General features: G+C 45.5%; 1 protein-coding gene across 1 annotated transcript; it reads right to left on the reverse strand.

Annotated features, from left to right (window-relative positions):
- Positions 1-370: 370 nt before the first annotated feature.
- On the reverse strand, positions 371-20798 carry LOC101914453 (ras and Rab interactor 2-like). Its single transcript, XM_055803895.1, has 8 exons — positions 20656-20798; positions 11740-12045; positions 9427-9558; positions 7176-7339; positions 3751-4051; positions 2339-2474; positions 1190-1335; positions 371-702 (listed from the first exon to the last, which is right to left on the reverse strand). The coding sequence occupies exons 1-8, from the start codon at positions 20786-20788 to the stop codon at positions 617-619; spliced, it is 1404 nt and encodes a 467-aa protein (XP_055659870.1). The 5' UTR covers positions 20789-20798; the 3' UTR covers positions 371-616.
- Positions 20799-22161: the final 1363 nt, after the last annotated feature.

Here is a 22161-nt window from a genome sequence, read left to right on the forward strand (position 1 = left end):
CTGGTCAACGCCTCCAAGTAACAGCATCCATAACATCCAGACAGACTGCGAAGGGATAGGTGGGTCCAATAATTAAATTAGGGAATGAGATAAGTAAAAGGCACAGAGAAACAGAGACCTCTGAGTTCTGGAGAGTGTATTTTGATGTACCAAATTTCTGGTTTTGTGGCTCAGAAAGAAGAGAGTCCAGGTTTTGTCGCAGCAGTTATATGGCTGCAAAGGGAAGGCGAGAGCAGCAACAGAACTCCTTCCTGGCACCTTCTGTGTGGGAGCAGCGGCCAGACGTTTTCAGTTTGGGAGCAGGGCTCCGTGAGAGTGACAAAGTGAGGGGACTGTTTTGTGGCCGAGAAGGAAAACCATGACAACACCATACAGGAGGCAATTCCATTTTAATAGTCTCCAAAGTGCCACGGTTCAAAAGGAAGACCAATAGGGTAAGAGCACGAATATACAGCCAATACCAACAGAAGCAGCGTTGGTAAGCTTCTCAATATTGCTTTTTGATATTTCATGGGGAAAAGCATTGAGCCTAATACTTCTCATCTGTAAGTTCTTGTGGGCTTTGGGGAGAAGGAAACTGACCCTTACTAGGTTGTCTGAGAATCACAGTTTACAGTTACTCAGTGTCTTCTGGTCTCACTGGATGAGGCAGAGGTATAATTGATTTCTTCTCTGTATCTCTGGAAAGAGCTTTCCTCGTATCTATGGCAAAAGAAAATAACGCTATTAAAGACAGTCATTGCACAAAGCCACATTAAGTGACTTCTCTATTACATTAAGATCATTTTTCGAGAAGATTTCCTAGAATCCTAGAATATCTTGAGTTGCAAGTGACTCATAAGGACCATCAAGTCCAACTCCATGCTCCTCGTGGGACTACCTGAAACTAAACCATATGACTGAAAGCACCATCCAGATGCTCCCTGAGCTCTTGACAGGTTTTGTGCCCTGACTGAACGCCCTTTCAGTGGATAAGATTTTCCTAACATCCTAACCTGAACTTCCCCTAACACAGCTTCATTCCGTTTCCTGCAATCAAGTCTCATAACTGATGTACTCTTCAGTAGGAAAAGCTATCTAAAGCAGTATACAGAATCCCATTCATCAACAACTATCTGAACTTGTACAGGCCCAGGAACCCTCAACACAAGAACCTTTCCATTCAACTTAAGGCACAACAACCACTTACTGTAAGCATCTTCATCTGCCTCTCCACTGCTAGCAGAGTAGCGCTCCGATACTGTCCGGTACACACGGTAGCCAAGCTGTTTATACATATTTACTGCAACCCGATTTGATACTCTCACAAAGAGATCAACGAAAAATCCACCCTTTCTTTGGAAACATAAAACCAAAGGAAAACCACAGTAAAGAATAGCAGGTGAATGTATTGCTAAATAACCAATAACTTGTAATCCGACCAAGAGCAAGTCTGATGATGTCATATGCTAATCAAACACCTTTCACACTGCAGTAACAGATGCAACTCCTTTCCCAAGGGACAAACCCACTAGAAGCTCAGATTTTATTCTATTTTTGTCACATAACCATTCTTTTACACCAGCCTATGGGTTCAGAATTATGAACAGAAAGAACAGGGCAAGCTAAGCACTCACACAGGTCTTATATACACGTAAGAAATCTTTTATTTAAAAAATAAAATAAATCTAAAAATCCACATTTTCAATTGCATTGGCTTAGGGACGGCCTCCTTCGACGTGTGTGGCAGGGGGCAGTGGCAGAACAGGTCACAAAGTTCAGTCACCTAACACAATGCAGCCCTTCTCATGAGGCAGCTTCTTCAAAATGTGCAGTTTTCCCATTTTACCAATTATAACGGGGTTGCCCTACCACCATGAGTTCAGGACATTTCCCTGTGGGTTCATTTGATGCTCAATTACATTTTCAGCAGGTACAAGCAGCCAAGCATGACAAAGAAAGTAAGCTAAGGTAGTGTCTGCCATTCAAAATTGGTTCCAAGGCTGCCTGCAGGAACTTGAACTGATTACTGAACATGCACGCTGGAGACCCTACAGCAAAGTGTTGACACTCCATGAAATTCTCTCGCTGTCAAGACAAGGACATTTTTTTATACAGTATCTCTATTGGAATTTAGGCTACATCCTACTCATTCTGGCAAGTTAGCTTTCACAGAAACCCTGAGATCTTACACAGCCACATAACATTTTTAGTCTTGCTCTCTAATTACAGGGAATCCTCAGCGAATCAGAACACTGCTTAAAGCAAAATTCTGGGTCTTTTTCATGCAAGTCAAATACCTAAGCCATGTCAGTTGAGAGGTTACTTTTAGAAGATTAGAGATAAACATGCTACTCACTTTTCTGAAATTTCTCCCAGTAGTTTCATCAATTTAGCAACCAAACCCAGCCGTTGAAATTCCGGTGCAACAGGGAGAGCAGTAACACGTCCAAGCCGCTCTTCCCCAGCCACAGAGCCTTCCACTTTACCCAGTGCTGCGAACATACAGAGCATCAGAGCAGTAAGGAGCACCTTGGGAATAATGCACCACACGCAGCCACACGACTTTACAAAAAACCAAGCAATCTACAAACAAACATTGCAATGATTGTGGTAAAGGCTTAAGCAGCAATTCACGCTATTATTCAGTGATTCAGCAGCCACTAAGTTTCATTTTGATGCAGTATTAGAGTTTTTTCTTCTCCACAAATTCATTGTTTGAGGCGTGACTTTCAAATGCAAGTTTTAAGCAATTCTCTCGAGTCTTTAACTGAGTGGAATTCACGACCAAAGGAATGGAGGGCTAGAAGCCCAAAACTCACTCACCATCCCAGCAATTACTGAAGACTTTTCGTGACTATGGGGCAATAGAGCTTGGGAAGCTTTGCCAATGTGGCAAGAGAAAGCAAAGGCCCTGGAAACACTGGACGTTTAAGGAAAAATAAAAAATAAAAGCAGGGATGGGTGTGTGTTCTTCATAGTTCCTCTCCTTTCTACACAGAGCCAAGCTACTGTTAGCTCATTAATGAATATGCAGACTTCCACAGGGCACTCTTATGAAGATCAGGCACTGCTAAATAAGCAACTGATGCGGTGGGTACAGAGAAACCTTCCGTACAGCAAACACTTTAAGCTTTACTATTAAACACTTCATTTTCTGGGTCCCCACAAAGACTCTAATTCTGTGCCCACCTTCCCAAACCCCCCAAAACAAGGGGAAAAAAAACAATTGGAAGGAACAAATATATATATGCAAAAAAAAGGCGATTCTCTGTAATTAAAAAAATTAGGAAAGGTTGCAATCATCCAAGTAATGAGGAGTTAACTGATGCGCTACATCGGACAGTCTTGTCAAACTCATGCTGGTGAAACTGAGCTCATATCAGCCAGTTTAATGAAATACTTGTCTTAGCATACATATACTTGAATCAAAATGATATTCAGCTATAGAGTGAGTGCAAGAAAATACATTTTCGCACACTACAGAAAGAGACCTGCAAAGGGCCATGGTATAATATGCTTCAAAAGAGTCTGTGGTACAAGAAATTCAGCCTCATGGGCTGTTGGCTCAAACACACAGGTGGAACACTCTGTATAACTGGCCATACGCACGGTTTACACAGGGTTTTGTATGCAATATGTGTGTTTAACTAGGTATTTATGGTTTAAGACTTGGTTTAGCTCCTAAGGCAGGCAGCCAACAAAGATGTTTTCAAGAGTTAACAAGGAACAGAAATTAAAGGAGTTGCTGGTTTTAAGAAGCTGACTCATCATTGTTTTGAAAAATGGCACCATATGGATCACCGTTAATGTGCTTGTAGACAGAGCGAAAGACTTGGGGTTGTGGGCGGCCGTGCAACTCTGTCTTAATCTTCTGAGGGTAGGTATCTTCTGTCAGTTGCTGCCGGGTGTCATCAACAAAAAGAAACAGGCTATATTCTTCTGGATTGTCCACTTTAAACTTTTCAGCACAAAGCTGACATACATCTGCGGTAGTGATATAGGGTCTTACTAGTAAGGTCTTTCCTGTACATGCACTGTTAACTTCCTGGAATGCAACACGAAGGCAGTTCTGTAGAATGAGAAAACAGACATCAGAAACAAAACCTCCAAACCTCATCCTCTGAAAACAGAAAGCTCAGCAACAAAGAGCAAGCCTGTCTATGTTCTAGTTGTGAAACACACTAGTGATTCCTGTACATTACAGCCACCTTGTGAATTGATGTTGGTGGTAGGACTGTGGCAGGCATAACAAATTCATAAGCTGACATCCTCCTTTCCTTGGCTCACATTCTAACCCTGCAATTAGAAATGAACAGATAGCAGTCTTAAAGCCCCATTGAAAACGTCAGTGGTTTTAACGGGACTTGGTGTTTGGCCTTACTAGGAAACTAAATGCTGTGAAGCAAAATAAACATCAGAGGCAGCACGTCCAAGAGATGATGCTGCAAATGCTGGGTTAATACTATTGAAGAGAAGCTTCACGCATTATGTTCGTCAGAAGGAAAAAGAAAAAAACCCAGCCCTCTGCCAGCAACACACAAGGGTGCTGATCCACAGGTTGCTGCACGATAAGCCATTCACTCTTTATGCTGCAGTATGCAAAAGGCAATCCATTTTCATGCAGGACATTTTCATCACATTAACCGATGGCAATTTGGTGTCTGAGCCTGATGTAACCAAATTTCATGCAACAGGCTTAGAGGAAGGCAGAAAGAAAATTTACTCTGCAACATTAAAGTAAATCCGTATGATCATGAGGCAAAAGCTGGATTTTTTTTTCTCTGCTGAAATTCACACGTGTGCACAACTGGTAACAGATGAATTCTAAACAAGCCCTACAAGGAAACGCAGTTCTACCTTTCAAAAAGTATTTAAAAAGTAAAATAAAAAGTAACTGGAAAAAAACCACCCAACCACAAAACACTTTTGGACACATGAGCAAAGCAGTCTGCCATCACGTGCTTTTTTGCAAAGAAACTAACGGCAATTAGAAACTAAAAGCAGTAAAATGAAAGGAGATGGAGAAAATGACAGTAAGAAAGACCTGTTTTATTTACTGAGCTGGTACTTATGTTGGTACGCTGAATAAATTAAGCATGCTAAATCACAATGGTAAAAATTTATGTTTCCTAAGAACAAGCTGTTAAAAGCTAAGACTGAGAAGAATGCTCATATGACTTCAGTTCCAAAGAGCACTCTGGGTTTTTAATAAACTTTTGATAGCTTGCAGACTGAAGCACTGGAACTTTGCAACAGCTTTTAAACAATTACAACTGAGCAGAACTAATCCATTTTTGTTAGCCCGTGTGAAGAAATAAATAAATAATAAAAGAAATCAAATCAGCTCTAAATAAGGCAAAGCACACTACAGTTTCAATTTCTAACAGAGTTAACACACAGAAGACCTGTTTTTTGATGCTTCCAGATGGACAGGATTGCTTCAAGGAGAGGCTGAGGTTTGTGCAAATGCCTGTTACTCATATAGGAAGTATCAAAATTCTTTGTGCAGTATCAGCAAGTTGTATTTCATCATCATCAAAATACTGGATTTTTTGCTTTTCCATCTTTTTGAGGGAGGGAGGATGAAGGCCTTTCTAGGACCCAAAAGCTGGTGGTAAGGCTGTGAGACAGCACCACAGACGCGTGGCGACTACATCCTGGTTCAATGTGGGAAAGATGAGTTGAGCTGAAGCTGTTACACATTCATTGTAGGGAAGGTGCTTCATTTCAGGACTGCAGATGTGGAGAAAGGAGATGGAAAACTGGCATTCTGGGCAGGCAGCAAAGTGCTTGAATTTGTGCCAAGCATAGCCTGGAAGTGGAGCGACCTTACTGATTTGAGGCTCTCTTTGAAAGAGTCAACAAAAGGAGCAGCCCTGGACACACCTGGTGCCAGCTCTTCCCGTGCTCCCCTGCATCTTCCAGCATGCAGCACGGCATCCAGCTGTACAGGTAGCTTGGCTGAGGTTCAGTTGCTGAGGAAGAGAAAGTGAAACTGAATAGAAGATCCTGCTGAAAAATCTTCTGTCATTTAGTCATCCAGCAGAAATACAAAGGTGATTAATTTTCCTATTAAATGTAGTATTTTGCTGGAAAGAACAGACTCAAGCTACTTGAATGTGACACCTAACTACAGGTAAGCAGAATATAAAATGGATCCCAGTAAGATGGACTAGCTTTGTGCACTGGCCACAGTTTGGAATTTCTGTTCGTCAGCTCTCCTCTTCCTAAGAGAGGCAAATTGTGGGAGACTGCTGCTTTTCCCAGCTCCTTCCTGTTCAGTGATGTGCTGTGGTTGTTTGCATGGACACTGATAAAGCAGAAGGAGCCACAACTGAAAGGTTTAGTTACCTCCTGATGACCCCGTACCTTCATTTATCAAGCTCTTAGCTACATCATAACTTATTGATGGTTGTCGTTAGCCTCTCCAGCAACTTTGCACTGTGGTATGAACTGTAAACAACCGGACACAAAGGAGTAAATCCTTTCTTCTCGATTCCAACATCCTCCTTGCTTCAGTTCGCAAACTGATGCATCTGGACAGACAACAGCATGCCTACCTATGTAACAATCTTTTCCTACATGAAAGGCATGCAGGCTTGGTTTTAAAAGATGAAGTAATCCCGACTGTTTTGTTATTCTTCAGTTGGAGTTACTGCCCTACTCTGAAAGAGCAGTAAGAAATGGGAGGGGGGAGAAAAAACCCACAAAACAAACCACAAACATGAAGACATCCACAGTACAGAACTCTACTCCTTGCTTAAACTTTCAAATTATAGGCAAGCTTTTCTGCCAAGTCTCCTCTCTATTACCTGCAATAAGGCACCAGTCACTACTGGGGAGTTGTGCTGATTTATACCACTGGAAATCTGGGTTTGTTCTTTTTAACAGCAAAGCATACAAAGAAGCTGAATCTAAAACACCATTTGGTCTGTCCTCGCTCTGCACGACTTAAATACAAAGGACAGTGGGAAAGCTCCATTATTTAGTGTTTCCTTTATACCATCATAACCACACTGTTATGAAGTGCAAAGACTTTGAAACAGAGACAAATTTGGCAGCCATCTTCTCGGCACTGCTTCACACCACTCGTGGCCCCAAGGAAACCATTATGAATCATACTTCTTAAATGGAGATTTTCAAAAAAAACAACCATCCCCTGTTGTTTTTTTTTCTTCAGCCCTAAGCTCTACCTGAAAATCATCAACTGAAGGCATTGTTTTGTTAGCTGTCCTCCTCTTGTGCCATCGCCAGAGAGTATCTCTAGCTTCTGAACTCAGCAGCTGGGCAGACTGGTCTTCCTGGAAGTTCTTGATCAGCACAAGTGCTCCGTAAGTGCTTGCCAAGTAATAGCCTCCTGTGAAGGACAGCAGGGGAAGAACAACTCAGAGTGGTCACAAACACCACACCAGTTCCAACTGGTCACAGTCAAAAAGTACAATTTATTTTTTTTTAATAAATATACACACACAGAAATGCCTGCGTTCTATGGCCAAAATATTTATACGTAAAGAAAAACAGCTTACTGGCCTGCAAAATACCAGATGGTGTGTTCTCAGCTGCTAAGAGACATGCAGTGGTTGCATGGGCTCCGTATTATCAAAGTGGTGCAATAGTATCTAACTCTGGGTCCGCTAGTGCTGGGGGTGGCCGGTTATTTAAATGACCGGTGTTGCTCCTTTACTCCCGAGTGTTTTTACAAAGTTGGAACATGAGTTTTCCTCTAAATGGTTTCCAAACAGCGATTTGTTTTCTTCCTGAGCTTCAAGTGGGGATCAAATAAACATAGCTGTTTAAGCAACATAAGACCAACTACCACTGTTCAGGAACTTAAAAGCGACTCCCTTAGTGGCAGCAAAGCAATGACCGAGCGTGTGATTTGTACCCAGAAGCATCCCATAAGTTTTGCTTTTGTTTTTTAAAAGGCAGGCTGTGTTTGTTCACCTATGTCCAACACTACGTCCAACTAGTTCGGGAGGCAGCGTGTACGGCTCTCCAGACTTCACCTTTATTACATGAGTGGAGAAAAAAGTGCAGCCACAACAGAGTTGCTGATGTACAAAAGGAGCTGCAGGTCACAAAGGAAAAGGAGTCTCAACAGGAGGCAACAGTCCTCAGCAACCAGGAGAAACAAAAGACAGGCTATCATTTATTTCTCTTGCTCTTTAAGCAAACTGTTTGAGTGGGAGTGTTCGATTAAGAGGCAGCACAGTCTATTTGTGGAGTCATTCAGAGATGCAGTCTATGCTCACAGCAGTGTTTTCTGTATTACCGACAGCATCCTCTCACTTTCAGCTCTGTGACAACTTCAATACGTGGAAGACACACAAGACCCACCAGACAAATCGGACAATACATTTACATTTGAACCGCACAACCCCAAAGCACTAAATTTTTCCTGCACCATATAGTTTAGCTAGTGCCACAGACAGGGCCAGCCAATAGATGAACAACTTTTGCTACATTAAAAACAACACGACTTAACAGCCCAGTAAATATTTCTGCCTTTCAGCATGTTAATTATCTCCAGCTTCACATCTCAAGTATTTTCTGTCCTAAGATTCCTGAACGATGCACTCTGCACACAAAGCAGGGAACAGACTAGTACTGAACCGGAGGAAACCCGACACAATTCTGTCATGCGTATCGGCATGTAAAAGGATACAGCAATTTCAGCAACCCAAGAGATGGCAGAAATGGGACATATACACCTATACTTAAAACTCACAGCTGAGCTTGGTCACAAGAACCTCTGAAACTTCCTCATAAACTGATAGATTCTGGGGCCTACCAAGGGCTGGCAGAATACCTCTTTGTTAAGACCACCACCGTGAAAACAGAAAGGAGGGAGATTTCCTTGCCTCTAGCAGACTTCAGCCATCGTTCAAGAGCGCCTTAAGAAACATATTCTTAGGCCTCACAAAAATACTCTGTGAGAAGCAAGTATCGGGCATAAGCCAGGATCATTAAGGGGGACAACATTCTCAAAAGCACTTTCCCAGAGGGGCAGAGAATTCCCCCAGAAGTTTTTACAAAGCACCTAACCCGGGTCCCACTCCAGGTCTCACCACTCAGTTGAACGCTGCAGACCCATACATACTCTCGGGACATTTTCAGGCACAGGAGGATAACCACAGCTGGCACCTGCACAGCCTATGTTTGCTTGCTAAGTCAGGACACCTCCTCCTTCTTGGCTGAAAACAACATACTCCCTCCTAAGGCAGTATATACGTCGGTAGATTCCCAGGTCACTTGGGGCTGTAACTCTGCAAGCTAACCAGCCTTCCCTTATTCTAAGGTGGAAACAATTACGAGGTTCTCTTGTTACACTACCGACATCACCGACTACATGACTCCGTCAAAAGGGTTTCTACTCAAATGAGGTGAGGAAGAATCCCCCTTCCCCAGCCCTCCACTCAGTTCTAATAGAAATAAGTTGATTACCTTCTCCATGCAGCAAAGATGGATCCAGCAATTCCACCATGTATTCAGTTTCAGTATCCAGCTCCAGCGTATCACCCTGGACTAGCACGTATGTCAACACAGGCAAGAAGTCATCAGCTCCATACAGCCTCCCTGGGTCAAAGAGAACACAGGCAGCGATAGACAAATCACACCCTTTAACCAGTTTCGGTGTTTGAAAGGAAAGCGTTATTTTGCTGCCTTTACTGACCAGTACATTTGTATTACTCTAGAGCCTCTCGTTACAGATGTGCAGCAAAGAGAACATCATCTGACACTTGGTGGGCAGCGTCCAGCTTCATCCTGTACTTCTAACGAGCACAAATTGGATGGTGCAGACCTTGAGGCACGTAAGGGAATTTAAAGACTGGGCTCACCTTGGCGTCAGCTCAACTGGTGAACTCACAAAAGGCAGCCATGCCAGTCTGGCCTGACCTCCACCCGCACTTCTGTCAGTCTGGCCTGACCTCCACCCGCACTTCTGTCAGTCTGGCCTGACCTCCACCCGCACTTCTGTCAGTCTGGCCTGACCTCCACCCGCACTTCTGTCAGTGGCTAAGAGATAATGGGCATTTTCTTTATACATGCATGGACGATGTCCCCTTTCTGGAAGGATCCAGCCACAAGTACCAGTTCCTGAGTCTGAAACCCAGCAGAGAAGCCTGCATATAAAAGCCTATTAGATTTTACATGAAAACTCTGCACATTTCCTTGATGGAGCATGGTTAAAAACACCAGTGAGCCAAGCCTCACGTAATTCCCAGCTAGCTGGTGAAGCATCATCGGTAAGGACAGCACGCAACACACAGAGGCTCTGCTGTACCTAGGTCTGTCTGTGTTCCTTTTATCGCATTTAAACTTTCTCTTTAGAAAACACTATGTGGCTAGATCTCTGGGTCTGGCCAAACTGTGCTCATTGCAGAAGCGGTGTGATGGTCACTTGAAACATCAAGGTCAGGAGCCAATTTAAACTATGGAGAAACTCCAGAGGACTGAAGGGCTGATATTGAAAGTCAGACCAGCTAAGACATACCCTCCAGGTATTACACTGTTATCTGGCTGAGATTACAGGACAATGCAGGTACTGGAAACAGGTGCTGGCTTGATGCCACATTTTAAAACTTTACAGGACAAAGCAAGACAACCCAAGGAGCATTTGCTGCATCTTAGCCCAAGCCCCTCAGTACAATGGTTCACCAGCAGCCTCTCAGTACTTTTCTTTTGCATGTTGGGAATACCTTACTCAATGTGATAAAACAGTATGGAGAAAAAAACCGAAGTTTACATCACTTTGGGCAAAGATTCCTATATCCATTTTAAAATGCAGGATTTTGCACAGAAATAAGCCAGGTCTAAGCTCCTGCCCAAATCCTGCCAAAGTGCCTGGGGGTGTTTTACAGCCACAAGCTTTCACCATTCACCTCAAATCTCAAAAGAAAGCAAGCATCCTGACCAGCACGGAGCCCAGCTGCAGATTCAGCGCTCGAAAGAAAACTGCCAACCACCTGCAGCAGCTTACGCTTAGGTAAAAAAATCTCCCACTACCACCAGCATTGCTTCACCATAGCTTGTGACCTACCACGGCAGTGTATGATAAGACGTCAGGCAACAGAGCTGCACCTATGAATTCATGCTGTCCAGCAAAGCGTTTTAATTGTGCCACTGCCTAATCAAGCAGGTCTTAACTGGTCTGTGGTTCCATTTCACGATCTATGTTTCAAGGTCACTTTGGGACTCCTGCTACAGCATAGAAATAGATGCTATTTCTCTTGCAAAAACACAAAGAAACTGTCCAAATGAGAACATTCAGAGGCACAGCAAACCAAAAACACTGGATCGGGGCCTGCTTCACTCCAGCCATTAACACAGAGCCCTTATAATTGCCATATTGCATACACACTGATGAATTACTACAGCTAAATACTGGGTGTATCCTTTATTACTATTTCCAGGAAAATACTAATTTCAAACCAGTGTCAAATTCTAGGCTTACAGGACAGCCTTTCTGACAGCCAACTTCAAATGCCTACAGTCAAGCAAAGCTGGTGGCTGGGGTTTTTGTTTAAGCCGCTTCACAACTCTGCTTCACACTGAATTTGTAAGATGTGCTGCCAGATGCAGAGATATCAGGAAGGAAGCAGAGAGGAAGAATCCCTCTCAAAAGGGCAAGGAGATGCCACAAGAGCTCCAGGAGAAGGAAACAAACATGCAGAATCAGGTGGTCTCATTTCCTCCACCAAAAAAGAACCCCAGCTTTAGAAAAACAATGACCTTGAACCACAAGAAGCACCATACCCGAGTTATTCTCCATTACAGTATAAATCAATTTGCAAACTCTCAGCAGCAGCATGACTTTCTTTTCAGGTGAATACATTTTCTGCATGGTCACAAACTTGACTTTCATCTTTTCAACATCCACAAAGTCTGGTGTTGGAACAAACACGCCCAGTTCCTGAGGATTCCACTGCTGCACCAACTGAAGGTTTTCCTTCAGTTGTTTCCAAGAACCATCTGCAGTATGAAACTCTCTCAACATCGCTTCAATATGGCTCTTCAACAGCTTCAGAATGCACTTATGCATGGTCTTCTCCAGGACAACATCTGCAAGAGGAAAACACAAGTTGAGCTGTCTTCCTCCTCTAGAGCAGAGCCAGTAGTAATATAACCACTCCCAAGAGACACTGTAGAGCAAGGCCTGCTTGCTAAGGCTTAGTTATTATAGAAGCAGAGTCTCCAGATGTTTGTCAACAAGAAAACAAAAGGAAGAACAGAATCTGTATTCCATTTTCATTTATGACAATGTGGGAAGTACAAAAAAAACCACAAAGGCAGACTACAGACTGTCACAACAACAACAAAAACAAAAAAGAAACAAACCCAAAAACAAAGCAGCAAGCAAGCAGCAGCTCCAGTTAACTTTCTTTTGTTGGCCAGAAGTGTCCCAGTTTTATTTTACTTTGAGCTTAGCCTTTAATTCTGAAACGTGAAGCATAACACAGTCAAAACCCTAACTTTTGTCTGCTTTGGCATGAAAGCCCATCCTTTTTTGTATGGTTTCCCTCAGAAACTATAACTTACCCAAGGTCTCGTAAAACTTGGCTCAGCTTTAAGATCTTTATGATGCTGGACAGATTACAAGCACTAGACTATTAATGAAAACCAAGCTGTGTTTATCCAACTTCAGATTTCATCATGCAAGCTTATATACAGCTTTGTCATCAAGTTCGAAGTTCTTTGTTTGGCAATAGTGTGCACATGGCACAGTAACCTCTCAGTCATTTTTCTTTTATTCTTGTTTTACCCAAGGTTTTCTTTAACAGTCAGTCTCCATTTCCAAGGTACAGAACACATCAACAGAGAAAGCTCTTTGGTAAATATTTTCTTTGAAAACCTTTACTTTGTAAGTGAATTTTCTCTCCCATTCAGCCTCCCTGTGACAACATAGCTTACATTAATGATTAGCTTATATCCATTATTTGTACTATAGTGAACTGCCACAAGCACAATAGAAACTAAGGACCCTTCAGCCTGGCCACAGCACAAACACCCTGGCGATGGGGCAGGACCAGAGCCCAGACTAGGCAGATGTATTAGGGGAGCACAGGGACCGAGAGGAGAAAGAGGAGAGGCCGTGTCACTACTAGATCACACATTTGTACAGGCTAACAGTGGACATCCCTGCTGCTAGTGACAACTCAAAGTTTCGCTAAACCTCATGCCCTTTCCAGGTTCTTTCCCTGGTCTTAGATGTTTCTCCTAGACCAGTCTCTTTTCTCTCCCATTGTCCTGCCCTTTTTGGGGGTGTTTTTTTAGAAATTGCAAGCTGTTCCTAAGCTTTGGGATTTACACACACATACTCCCCTCCAAATAAACATTACCTACTACTTTTGTTTTCTTGCTTTTGCTTTATGTTTTCATTTATTTTATCCTTGTGTTCAACCAGTTTTCCTTTTGTGCCATCAGACTGCTCTTTCCCATACAAATACGCCCTTCACACACTCCTCACCTTATGGTGTCTTTGCTTCACATGTAGCATTTATTCTGTACTTGTCTGGCACACAATTCCCAGATGTCCAACCCTACTGAGGGCTCCCATCTCCCCTGTCCCAATTCTGCTGGGGCTTTGGTAGCTTCTCTTGCTATTTTCCCCTTCCGAGATCCTGACGGAGGTGGCAAAGCCATGTCTGCTTCACTCCCAGACGCTTCAAACACATCTAGGTGCTCTCTCATGGAGCCTGCAAAAAGGTGGAAAGAGCAAACTTGAGGAGCAGCACTTGCCCTCTGATCTTCTATTTGTCTATAGCCACCAGTAAAGGCATAACCAGTCTGACACATGGTCTTGATGGCCTGTCACACAGCGTGAACGGTAGATAGAGCTTCCCACCAGACCAGAGCCACCAATTATACATAACAAGTGGCAACATTTCAAATGACTGATCTTGGTAGAGCCACACAATCACCATTGACAGCACTACCAAACCCAGCCAGGAAAGCAGAAGCATCACCCTTCTGCACAGTGATAGAAACTGCCTCTCCCTGCTATCAGAGCCATCCTCAGGGCTCACAGGGCAGAAATATTTTTCCACCAAGAAAAATGCACAAATCTCACCCATTGGTATGTTCGCTAGCTGAATTTCTAGAGGGTACACATAGTTCCTTGATAGCTTCACTGATTTATTTTTTATTTTTTTTTTACAATTCAGCTCCTTTTATATAATTCCTTTTTTATAATGCCCGTTCAGGTTTTTTAAAAAGCGAAAATGCCAAATGCTTTGCTTGTAAGTGGAACATCTCTGCAGTGTGCATTCCAAGTGCCTGGTCTCATTTAAGTCAAAATTAAAGCAGCTGGTGCCACCAAGCACTGGATTAAAGAGCTCTCTATGCCCATGTTAACTCCCACAGGCTTCCACTGGACGTGACTAGTTAGCATCAGACATCCTTCGTCTCAATAAAGCGGGGTCATTGCCACATTTGGTCACAGGAGGCTCAATAAACTGTAAAGAGTTCAGCACAGTTCATCCCCAGAGCCCTTGGTCCAAAAACAAGGGAGCACCTAGCCAGGGATGGGACATCAGAAAACTCAGTACACTTCTCCGATCCTCTTCATAGGCTCCAGCCCACGGCTGGTTCAGCTGCTGCCTGCAGCGTCAGCACAGAGGGAGCTGCCGAAACCATCCCTCCCCAGAGGCTACAGGAACTGGACGTGGCAGGCAGGGAAGACTCCGCCACAGAGCCCCAGTCCCTTGTCGGGGCAAGTTACTGGGACTTGTTACCTGTAGGCAAGAAGTAGAAGACTCAAGCCTTCTGCCCTCAACCCTCGCTTAGTGCTGTTCCCACAGCTTCCCATGCAGATGAGCGGTGCAGGAGGCGTTATTTCACTTTTGCACTTTGTCACGGGCTCCAAAAGCAGTGCCTGAAAATTGCTCTGAAATGTACTTGATCACACTCCACATTTACCCTAAAAACTTAAATTTGAAGCAGCACAGAGAAACAGAGTGGATAACTCACATGGTTGTGCTCAAAGCTCTGAACAGGGTCTAAATACTTATTGCTGAAGGCTGTTCCTAATGGTTTCTGTGCCGTTAAGGCAATTGGGTAAATAAAAATAGGACAGGATATTGAGTAAAGCATCCTTCAGTGCTGTCCAGTGACTCTGTTACAGCTAATAGGAAACAAATGAAATAAAGGACATAGCCTCTCTTTGGAATCACAGCCGTAACTGCCTTGGCTCCGTAAGGGCAGACCGAGAGAGACTGTCATTTTAATGCAGCACGTTTGCACAGAAGTAGCAAATGAGGAGGTGACTAAGACTAAGACATGACAGTGTGTCTGAGGTGGTTTCTGTTTTAACAAAACAAAAAATCACAACCAAAAAAGCACACCAAACCAAACAAAAAAAAACCACCTGAAAACAACACACAGCCTTTTATTCTCCCTCGTGAATTCTTGGAATAGGCATAAAAACCACAGAGTTCTGCCCTCAAATTAAAAGTGGCAAATTCTAACAAGCTGAAGCGGCCAACAACACAGCAAGATTGATAAACACTGAGCTTATTTCTCAATGGTCAATAAACACCCCTACATATCCTAATTAATAGAAAACCTATAGAAACATTTAATTATCATCAAAGCCTGGAAGGACAGCATTTCTAGTAATCTGGGTCTTGACCAATATTCAGTGTCAGAAGACACCTATAAGCATGCTTGGGATCAAACTATCCAGCTGTTTATCCTTTCTACCGAACTGCTGTTACTGCTGCCTTTCAGAGAAAGGTGTTTCTGGATCTGATCCCCAAATCGATTCCCAGCTAGCAGTTTCCACTGATTAAATACAAAAAAAAAGTAAAGGAGGGTCGTCGTGTCCGTGTCGTCGTCCCCCCCCCAGGCAAACGAGCATCTAAGTTCTGAACTGAGGACTGATTTGTTGCATTAACATCTCTGTATACTCCCCAAATCCAAACTGGCAACACAAATTCTTGTTCACTTTGGCATACGCAAAGTGTTTTCAGCTGTCCTCCCAGGTTGCTTAATACTCTTCAAGCCAAAACAGACCCTCTTCCGGTTTCGTGGGGGTGGGGTTTTTTTGTTTGTTTTGCTTTTTAACTGAACATCATTTGAGCTGAGCATCATGTAGTGTTCCTGAAGTGATACTTATCATTAGCCTCTAGCCTCAAAATGGGAACAGGAAGCGATTTGATAAATGAATTGTAAAGGCAAACCAGCTTGTTTTGTCATGACTTGTGGAAATGCACCTGTATCCTGTGCTGACACGCTATTTTGTTTTGCTGCAAACCACACAAGTCTGCATCTCGAGAGGACAACATATTAGTCATCACCAGTGTCCTTACACAGCCTCTTTACAGCCTCACTGCCTGGAACTGCCGGCATGCTCTTGCCTTTTTCAGGCTTCAGTTTACCCTGTTACCCACTACTGTTGCTCCACTGAGATTACCTGTCAAACTCCAGATTTACATACAAGCCCTGATCACCACCTACGATAGAAAACCCATCCATCCATAAAAGAAGGGCTCAGTAAGAGACTGAAGGAGCCTGGGAACCATCACAAAAAGGCACAGTCCTGTAAAGCAACATTGCCTGGGAGGCTGAAAGCAGAAGGCTGCTTTAGAACACCACCACGGTGTGTGGTGTGTATGTGCAGAATACACGACTATGCTGCCTTTGCTTTCTTATAGTTCTTCCTAATATCTTGCACATGTATAGACTAGCATGACTGATACACTTCCATTTCAAGACACCTCATGTCAGGATGGCCAGGTGTCCAGCTCTGGGTGGACATCTACAGTGACACATACCTCACCCCTTGTGCAGACAAGGGCATCTCCTCCAAAGAAGGAAGGCTCGAAAATCAAGACCTCACACAACCTATATGCCTTGATAATCTGCACAGCCCTGAAATGAAAGGTAGGACTGAGGTGGGCGATGGATAGATGGTGCCGCCAGAGGCTGAACAACTAGAGAAGAAAAGTCTCCAGGGTAAACCTCCTCCCATTTTACGTGCCTAAAGCATGCCAATGAAGCATGCCAATGAATGACAGAACTATCTGTGCTAGGTCTGGTCTGCTTTGTTCAGCTGTGGGTTAATTAAAACTCACATTATGGCAGTATGGTAAATACCTATCTTTTCTTAAAGAAGAGGTAATAAAGGAGCAGAGAGTAAGTCACAAAGCAAATCAAAGGGATGGCTGGGAAAGGGAGAACCAAATCCTCTGCTCGGCACTTTTACCACTGCTTCTTACTTGCCCTATCTGCCTGCTCCTATAGTGAAAGGAGCAGCAGTAAGGGACACATTGGTCGGCCTCAACTCAATATGAAAAGATACCAGGATGAACCACAGGGCAGGGGAATGGGACACCAAAACAAATGTACAAGCACCTAAAAAGTAACACAGCACTAGAAAACAGTCACCAAGAGCCAGTAGTGGCATACCATTCTAACTCCTTTAAGAGGATAATTAGATCAGTGAAGAAGAGGGAAGCAGGGGATGGACTGTATCCTAACCTTCTCAGGCCCCATAACCCTATTCCATGAAACTTTCCTATAAGCAAACAAGGGAAACACTGTCATGCTGTAATTACCATAAGGCGGGCGGCTTGAACGGGTGTGCAAAATACTGCACTTTGAGCCCAATTCTCGACAGTTGACTGTCAAACAAGACAGATATTTGAACAGGGGTCAGCCCTGAGCTTTAGTCTGCTAAGTATCTTCATTCAAGATTCGGATAACAGAGCAGAGACTTCACATACAAAATCTGCACGTGACATCACAGCAGGGGTGGGAGAAGGGCAGCCCCAGTCCTTCGCAGACCAGGTTTTAACTAATAAGCGGGAAATGGGCCTAAAACTAACATGACAAAATCTCATGAGAACAAAATAAAACGTTGCCTCTCAGCAAGAGGAATACAAAACCAAAAGTGCTTCCCAAAGCAGCCTCCCCGGAGCAGCCGGCAGAGTGACTCAGCGGGGGACGGGCTGCACCCCTGCACACCGCAGCTCTGCCCACCCGCAGACCCCAGCCCCTGCCACAGGGCACGGCCTGCTGGCCAGGGACCAACACAGCCTCTCCAAGCCTCCTGCAACACCCAACGTTTAAGCATCCATTACAGATGAGACATACCGAGGCGAAGAACAGACAGTATTGTTTAGGCGCCTTGCCACGCAACCAGTTAATACCTTATGGCCAAATTATTGAAGCAGCCAGTCGTTTCTTGGGCTGGGCCCAGGCTTGGGCATTGAGACAGAAGCTGTTCAGGTGTCCACCCTGCCTGGTGGAACAGCGACAGTCGGCTTGATTCCCTTCTCTTCACAGACAAGAAAAGACAATGCAGTATTACCATTAGATTGCAACACTACCAGATTCGTTCCTGGTTTGTATTGAAGTACAACAATAAGTGTTATGACACACAACATGTTAAAAAAGCAGAGGAGAGGTTTATGTATAGCCAAGGACCACCTACTCCAACTTGTAACTAAACTGATAAATCAACTGAAATACATTTATCAGGTAAGCATTAACACACACAAAGTAAATGCAGTAAGATGATAGTTTAGGCTACAAGTTCAAGTCACTGGAGCCTTCCCTGGAGAGAGGCTCATTCCTCTAACCGCTTGTCCCATTTGTCAGCCTACCAGGATGTAAAGATTGGGCAGCAAATTCAAAAACAGATAAGCCAGCATTGTAGCCTATTAATTTAATACAATGACTACTGCAAACAATTTAATCTAACACAGTCTGATTAGACCTGTCGTTATCTCAACCCTTCGATGCCCCACGCTGGGCTCCAAAAAACAGACTGTCATTGTTTAACCCCAGCCGACAACCAAACACCACCCAGCCGCTCACTCACCACCCCCACCCCCCACCCCCCCAACCAGAGGTGTGGGGAAAAGAATCAGAAAGGAATGTAAAACTCGAGGGCTGAGATAAGAACAATTTAATAATTTAAACAGAATAAAGAGATAAGGACAACAGCAATAACAACAACAACAACAGTTAGGATGGAGAGGTGGGGAGAAAAGGGTAAAATCCCAAGGAAGGGAAAAGGAAAAAAAAACACCAACACCAAGTGATGCACAGTACAACTGCTCACCACCTGCTGACAGATGCCCAGCCAGGCCCCGAGCAATGATTCCCCGCCCCTCCCTGCCCCCAGCTAACCCTCCAAGTGTCCCACGGTATGGAATACCTCTTTGGCTGCTTCAGGGCAGCTGTCCTGACTGTGTACCCTCCCAGCCCTCTGGCTGGCAGGGCCCAAGGAACCCACAAGTCCTTGACTTGGTATAAACATCACCCAGCAATAATAACTAAGAACATCAGTGCAGTTATCAGCATTGTTCTCACATCACAGCCAAAACACAGCACTTGACTAGCCACTAAGAAGAAAATTAACTCCATCCCAGCTACAACCAGGACAGTCATCCTCCTAGGGTTTAAAGATGCAACCAAAGTCAAGTTTTGCCAGAACAGCTGCTTGATTTCTCGTAGGAAAAGCCCATTCACTCGGCAGCTTTACTCCCGAAATGCAGCCATGAGTCCTTGTTGCAATTTCAGAGGGACTAGCAAAGACTTGCCTCGCAAAACTACCAACAAACAGGAGCTTGCCTCACCTGCCAGATATCTGTAATAGATTTGAAGACTTTATAGGATGCCAGAGTTTGTGGTGCTTAAAACGCTCTGAAATCAGCCATCCCTTGTTCCCATGAACCTTATAGCAGACATACATGGCGTGGCATTACAGTCACAATTCAAATACCAAAATCATGGCAAAACTGTGCCTTGCCAAGTGACTTCCAAAGCAGGCTCTCGAGCCTTTCAACAAGACAGTGAAGTCTGGAGTCCCAAGGGAACTCTGTGCCAGCTCTGTCAGTGCGACTGAGCTCTCTGACCAAGTACACCGCCATACAGAAATGTAAGTGGGTTTAAACCTCAGGCTCATTTACAAACTAGAAAAATAATGCTACCTGACTGGACGCGCTGGTTCAAGCGCCCAGCAGGCCTGGCTGCGTAACCACGAGGCACCAGCAATTCCTCGCGCTTGCCCTTTGTAATACTTTGTACAGAAAGACAGCAGCCGCGGGGGCGGGGGGGAATTTCCGCCGCCGGCTTTCTTTTTCGTCGTGCCCGCTCGCAGGGGCTGAAGAGGCTCCTGAGCCGCGCCCCTGCGCCAGCGTTACCGCAGGCCCCAGGGCAGCCCCTGCGCCAGCGTTACCGCGGGCCCCGATGCAGCCCCTGCGGCCCCAGCCCGCTGCCACGGCCCCGGCCGGCGGCTGGGGGAAAGACAAAGCCCCGCGCAGAGCCGCGGCGGCTGCGGCGGCTGCCCGGGCACCCGGAGGCGGCGGGGGGGCGGCAGGGCGCCGCGGGCCGACGCCCCTCCCGGGCCCCGCCGCCACAAGGGAGCACCGGGGCCGCCCCGCCTCGCCTCCTCGCTGAGGTAGCGGCGCGGCTCCGAGAAAAAAAAAGGCAGCACCGTGAGCAGCCCGCTGACCACCGCCACTGCCGGGGAGACGAGAACCGCCGGCAGCCGCACCAGTCCCGGGCCGGGCCGTCCACCTCAGCCCCACCTCAGCCCGCCCGCCGCCGCCACCAGGCGCTCCCTGCCGCGGCCGAGCGCCGGCCCGCCACGTCCCCCCCAGCCGGCCGCTTCCCGACGGCCGCACCCGGGCTCGCCCACCGGCCCCCAGGCGCCCTGCTCACCCAGTGCGCCGCCACACGTCCCGGCCCGAAAGTCTTCCAGGGTCCCGGCGAAGGCCCCGCACCGCCACGGCCGCTCCAGGGCGCCGCACTGGCCGGCAATGAACCACCTCCCGGGGCCGTGTGCGTAGCCCATGCGTACGAGGCCGGAAGCCCCGCCCCTAGGGGTCAAGCCGCTTCTGCGCAGGCGCTGCCTTCAGTTTGGGTGGAGCGATGCTGGCGTCTAGAGAAAAAAATTGGGTACTGCAGCCGCCCTGTTGGTGGCGTGCTGCTGCTACCACCTGGCGGCCAAAAATCGGTACCGCAGCCTTGGCGCCGCACATGCGCGGTGGCGCCTCCCCACTCGGGTTGCCAGCGGTATATGACGGCATCGCGATCCCATGACAGACAATGAAGAAGATTGTCACCATGGCAAAAAACAGTGCTGCCCCTCTCGCTTTTAAGCTCAGCATCATGTCCACCACGCCCGAGCTGCAAGAAGCTGGGGTAAGGCCCCTTCCTTCACTGGAGAGCACTTTAGTGTGCCTGCAGGTAGCTGTGAGCTGCTCTGGGCAGGAGCTAGTAGCTAATTACAGTTGTATGCTGTCCTGGCTGCCTGTACACTGTCCTGTCCTCCCTGCTGGGACTGCTCCACCAGCAGATGTGATGTGAACACCTCATCTGAGTGAGGTGTTGGGGATCCCCTATGTTATAAACGATAACAATTAAAACATTTTTATTTTGGGTTCAATCAATTTAGGTTGAGAAACAATAAGCAAAAACAGTGCTGGGTGCACGGAGAACTCAATTAGTTCCACCACACACACACCTGAGTCCTAAAAGCAGCGTCTTTTATGCCCGGATCTTGACCAATCTCTTCTCACGGATGTTCGTCCAGCTCTTTCCCAGTTGAGTTGTCACGGTACGCCTTCTCCTCCTATTGGCTCTCCTTTGGCACGCTTTTTCAAATCTCAGGGTCTTTGTCTCCTTTGTCAGGCTTTCCCTGGCATGCTTCCCTTATCTCCTTTGGCCGGCTTTTCCAAGCAGCGATTGCCTCAGGGGAAGGTGAAGTCATCACATTGTCTCAAGGGGAACCACACGTGCCCACTCACCACAACTGCGATACAGGTCCCAGATACACACAGGCACAACAATTACACTTTTATCACACTACATTTTATTTTTGACATGAATCATGACTGCGTTTATCACACCTAGTAGCCAGAAGAGAGAAGGTACACTTCCTCTAACGAATTTTAGACACAACTACATCAGGATGCAGCCATGTACTTTAGATCTGGAAAGGTAAGGGAGATAAATGAATCTTTAAAGACTTAAGAATTACAGCTCTCTTGGAGCTTACAAGAAATTACTTTAGAAGACATAGTTCATCTCACCACGGCCAGGTGGACACACCACAGGAAAGCACCTTTGGTACCTGGGAATGCATACGGGAGAGAGAATGGGGTTGGGGCAGTGTTGGTGGGGATGGAACAGGAATCGGAAGATTCTTCTCTGACTTTAGCAATG

The sequence above is a fragment of the Falco peregrinus genome, chromosome 5 (assembly GCF_023634155.1).
Source record: "Falco peregrinus isolate bFalPer1 chromosome 5, bFalPer1.pri, whole genome shotgun sequence".
NCBI classification, from domain to species: domain Eukaryota; kingdom Metazoa; phylum Chordata; class Aves; order Falconiformes; family Falconidae; genus Falco; species Falco peregrinus.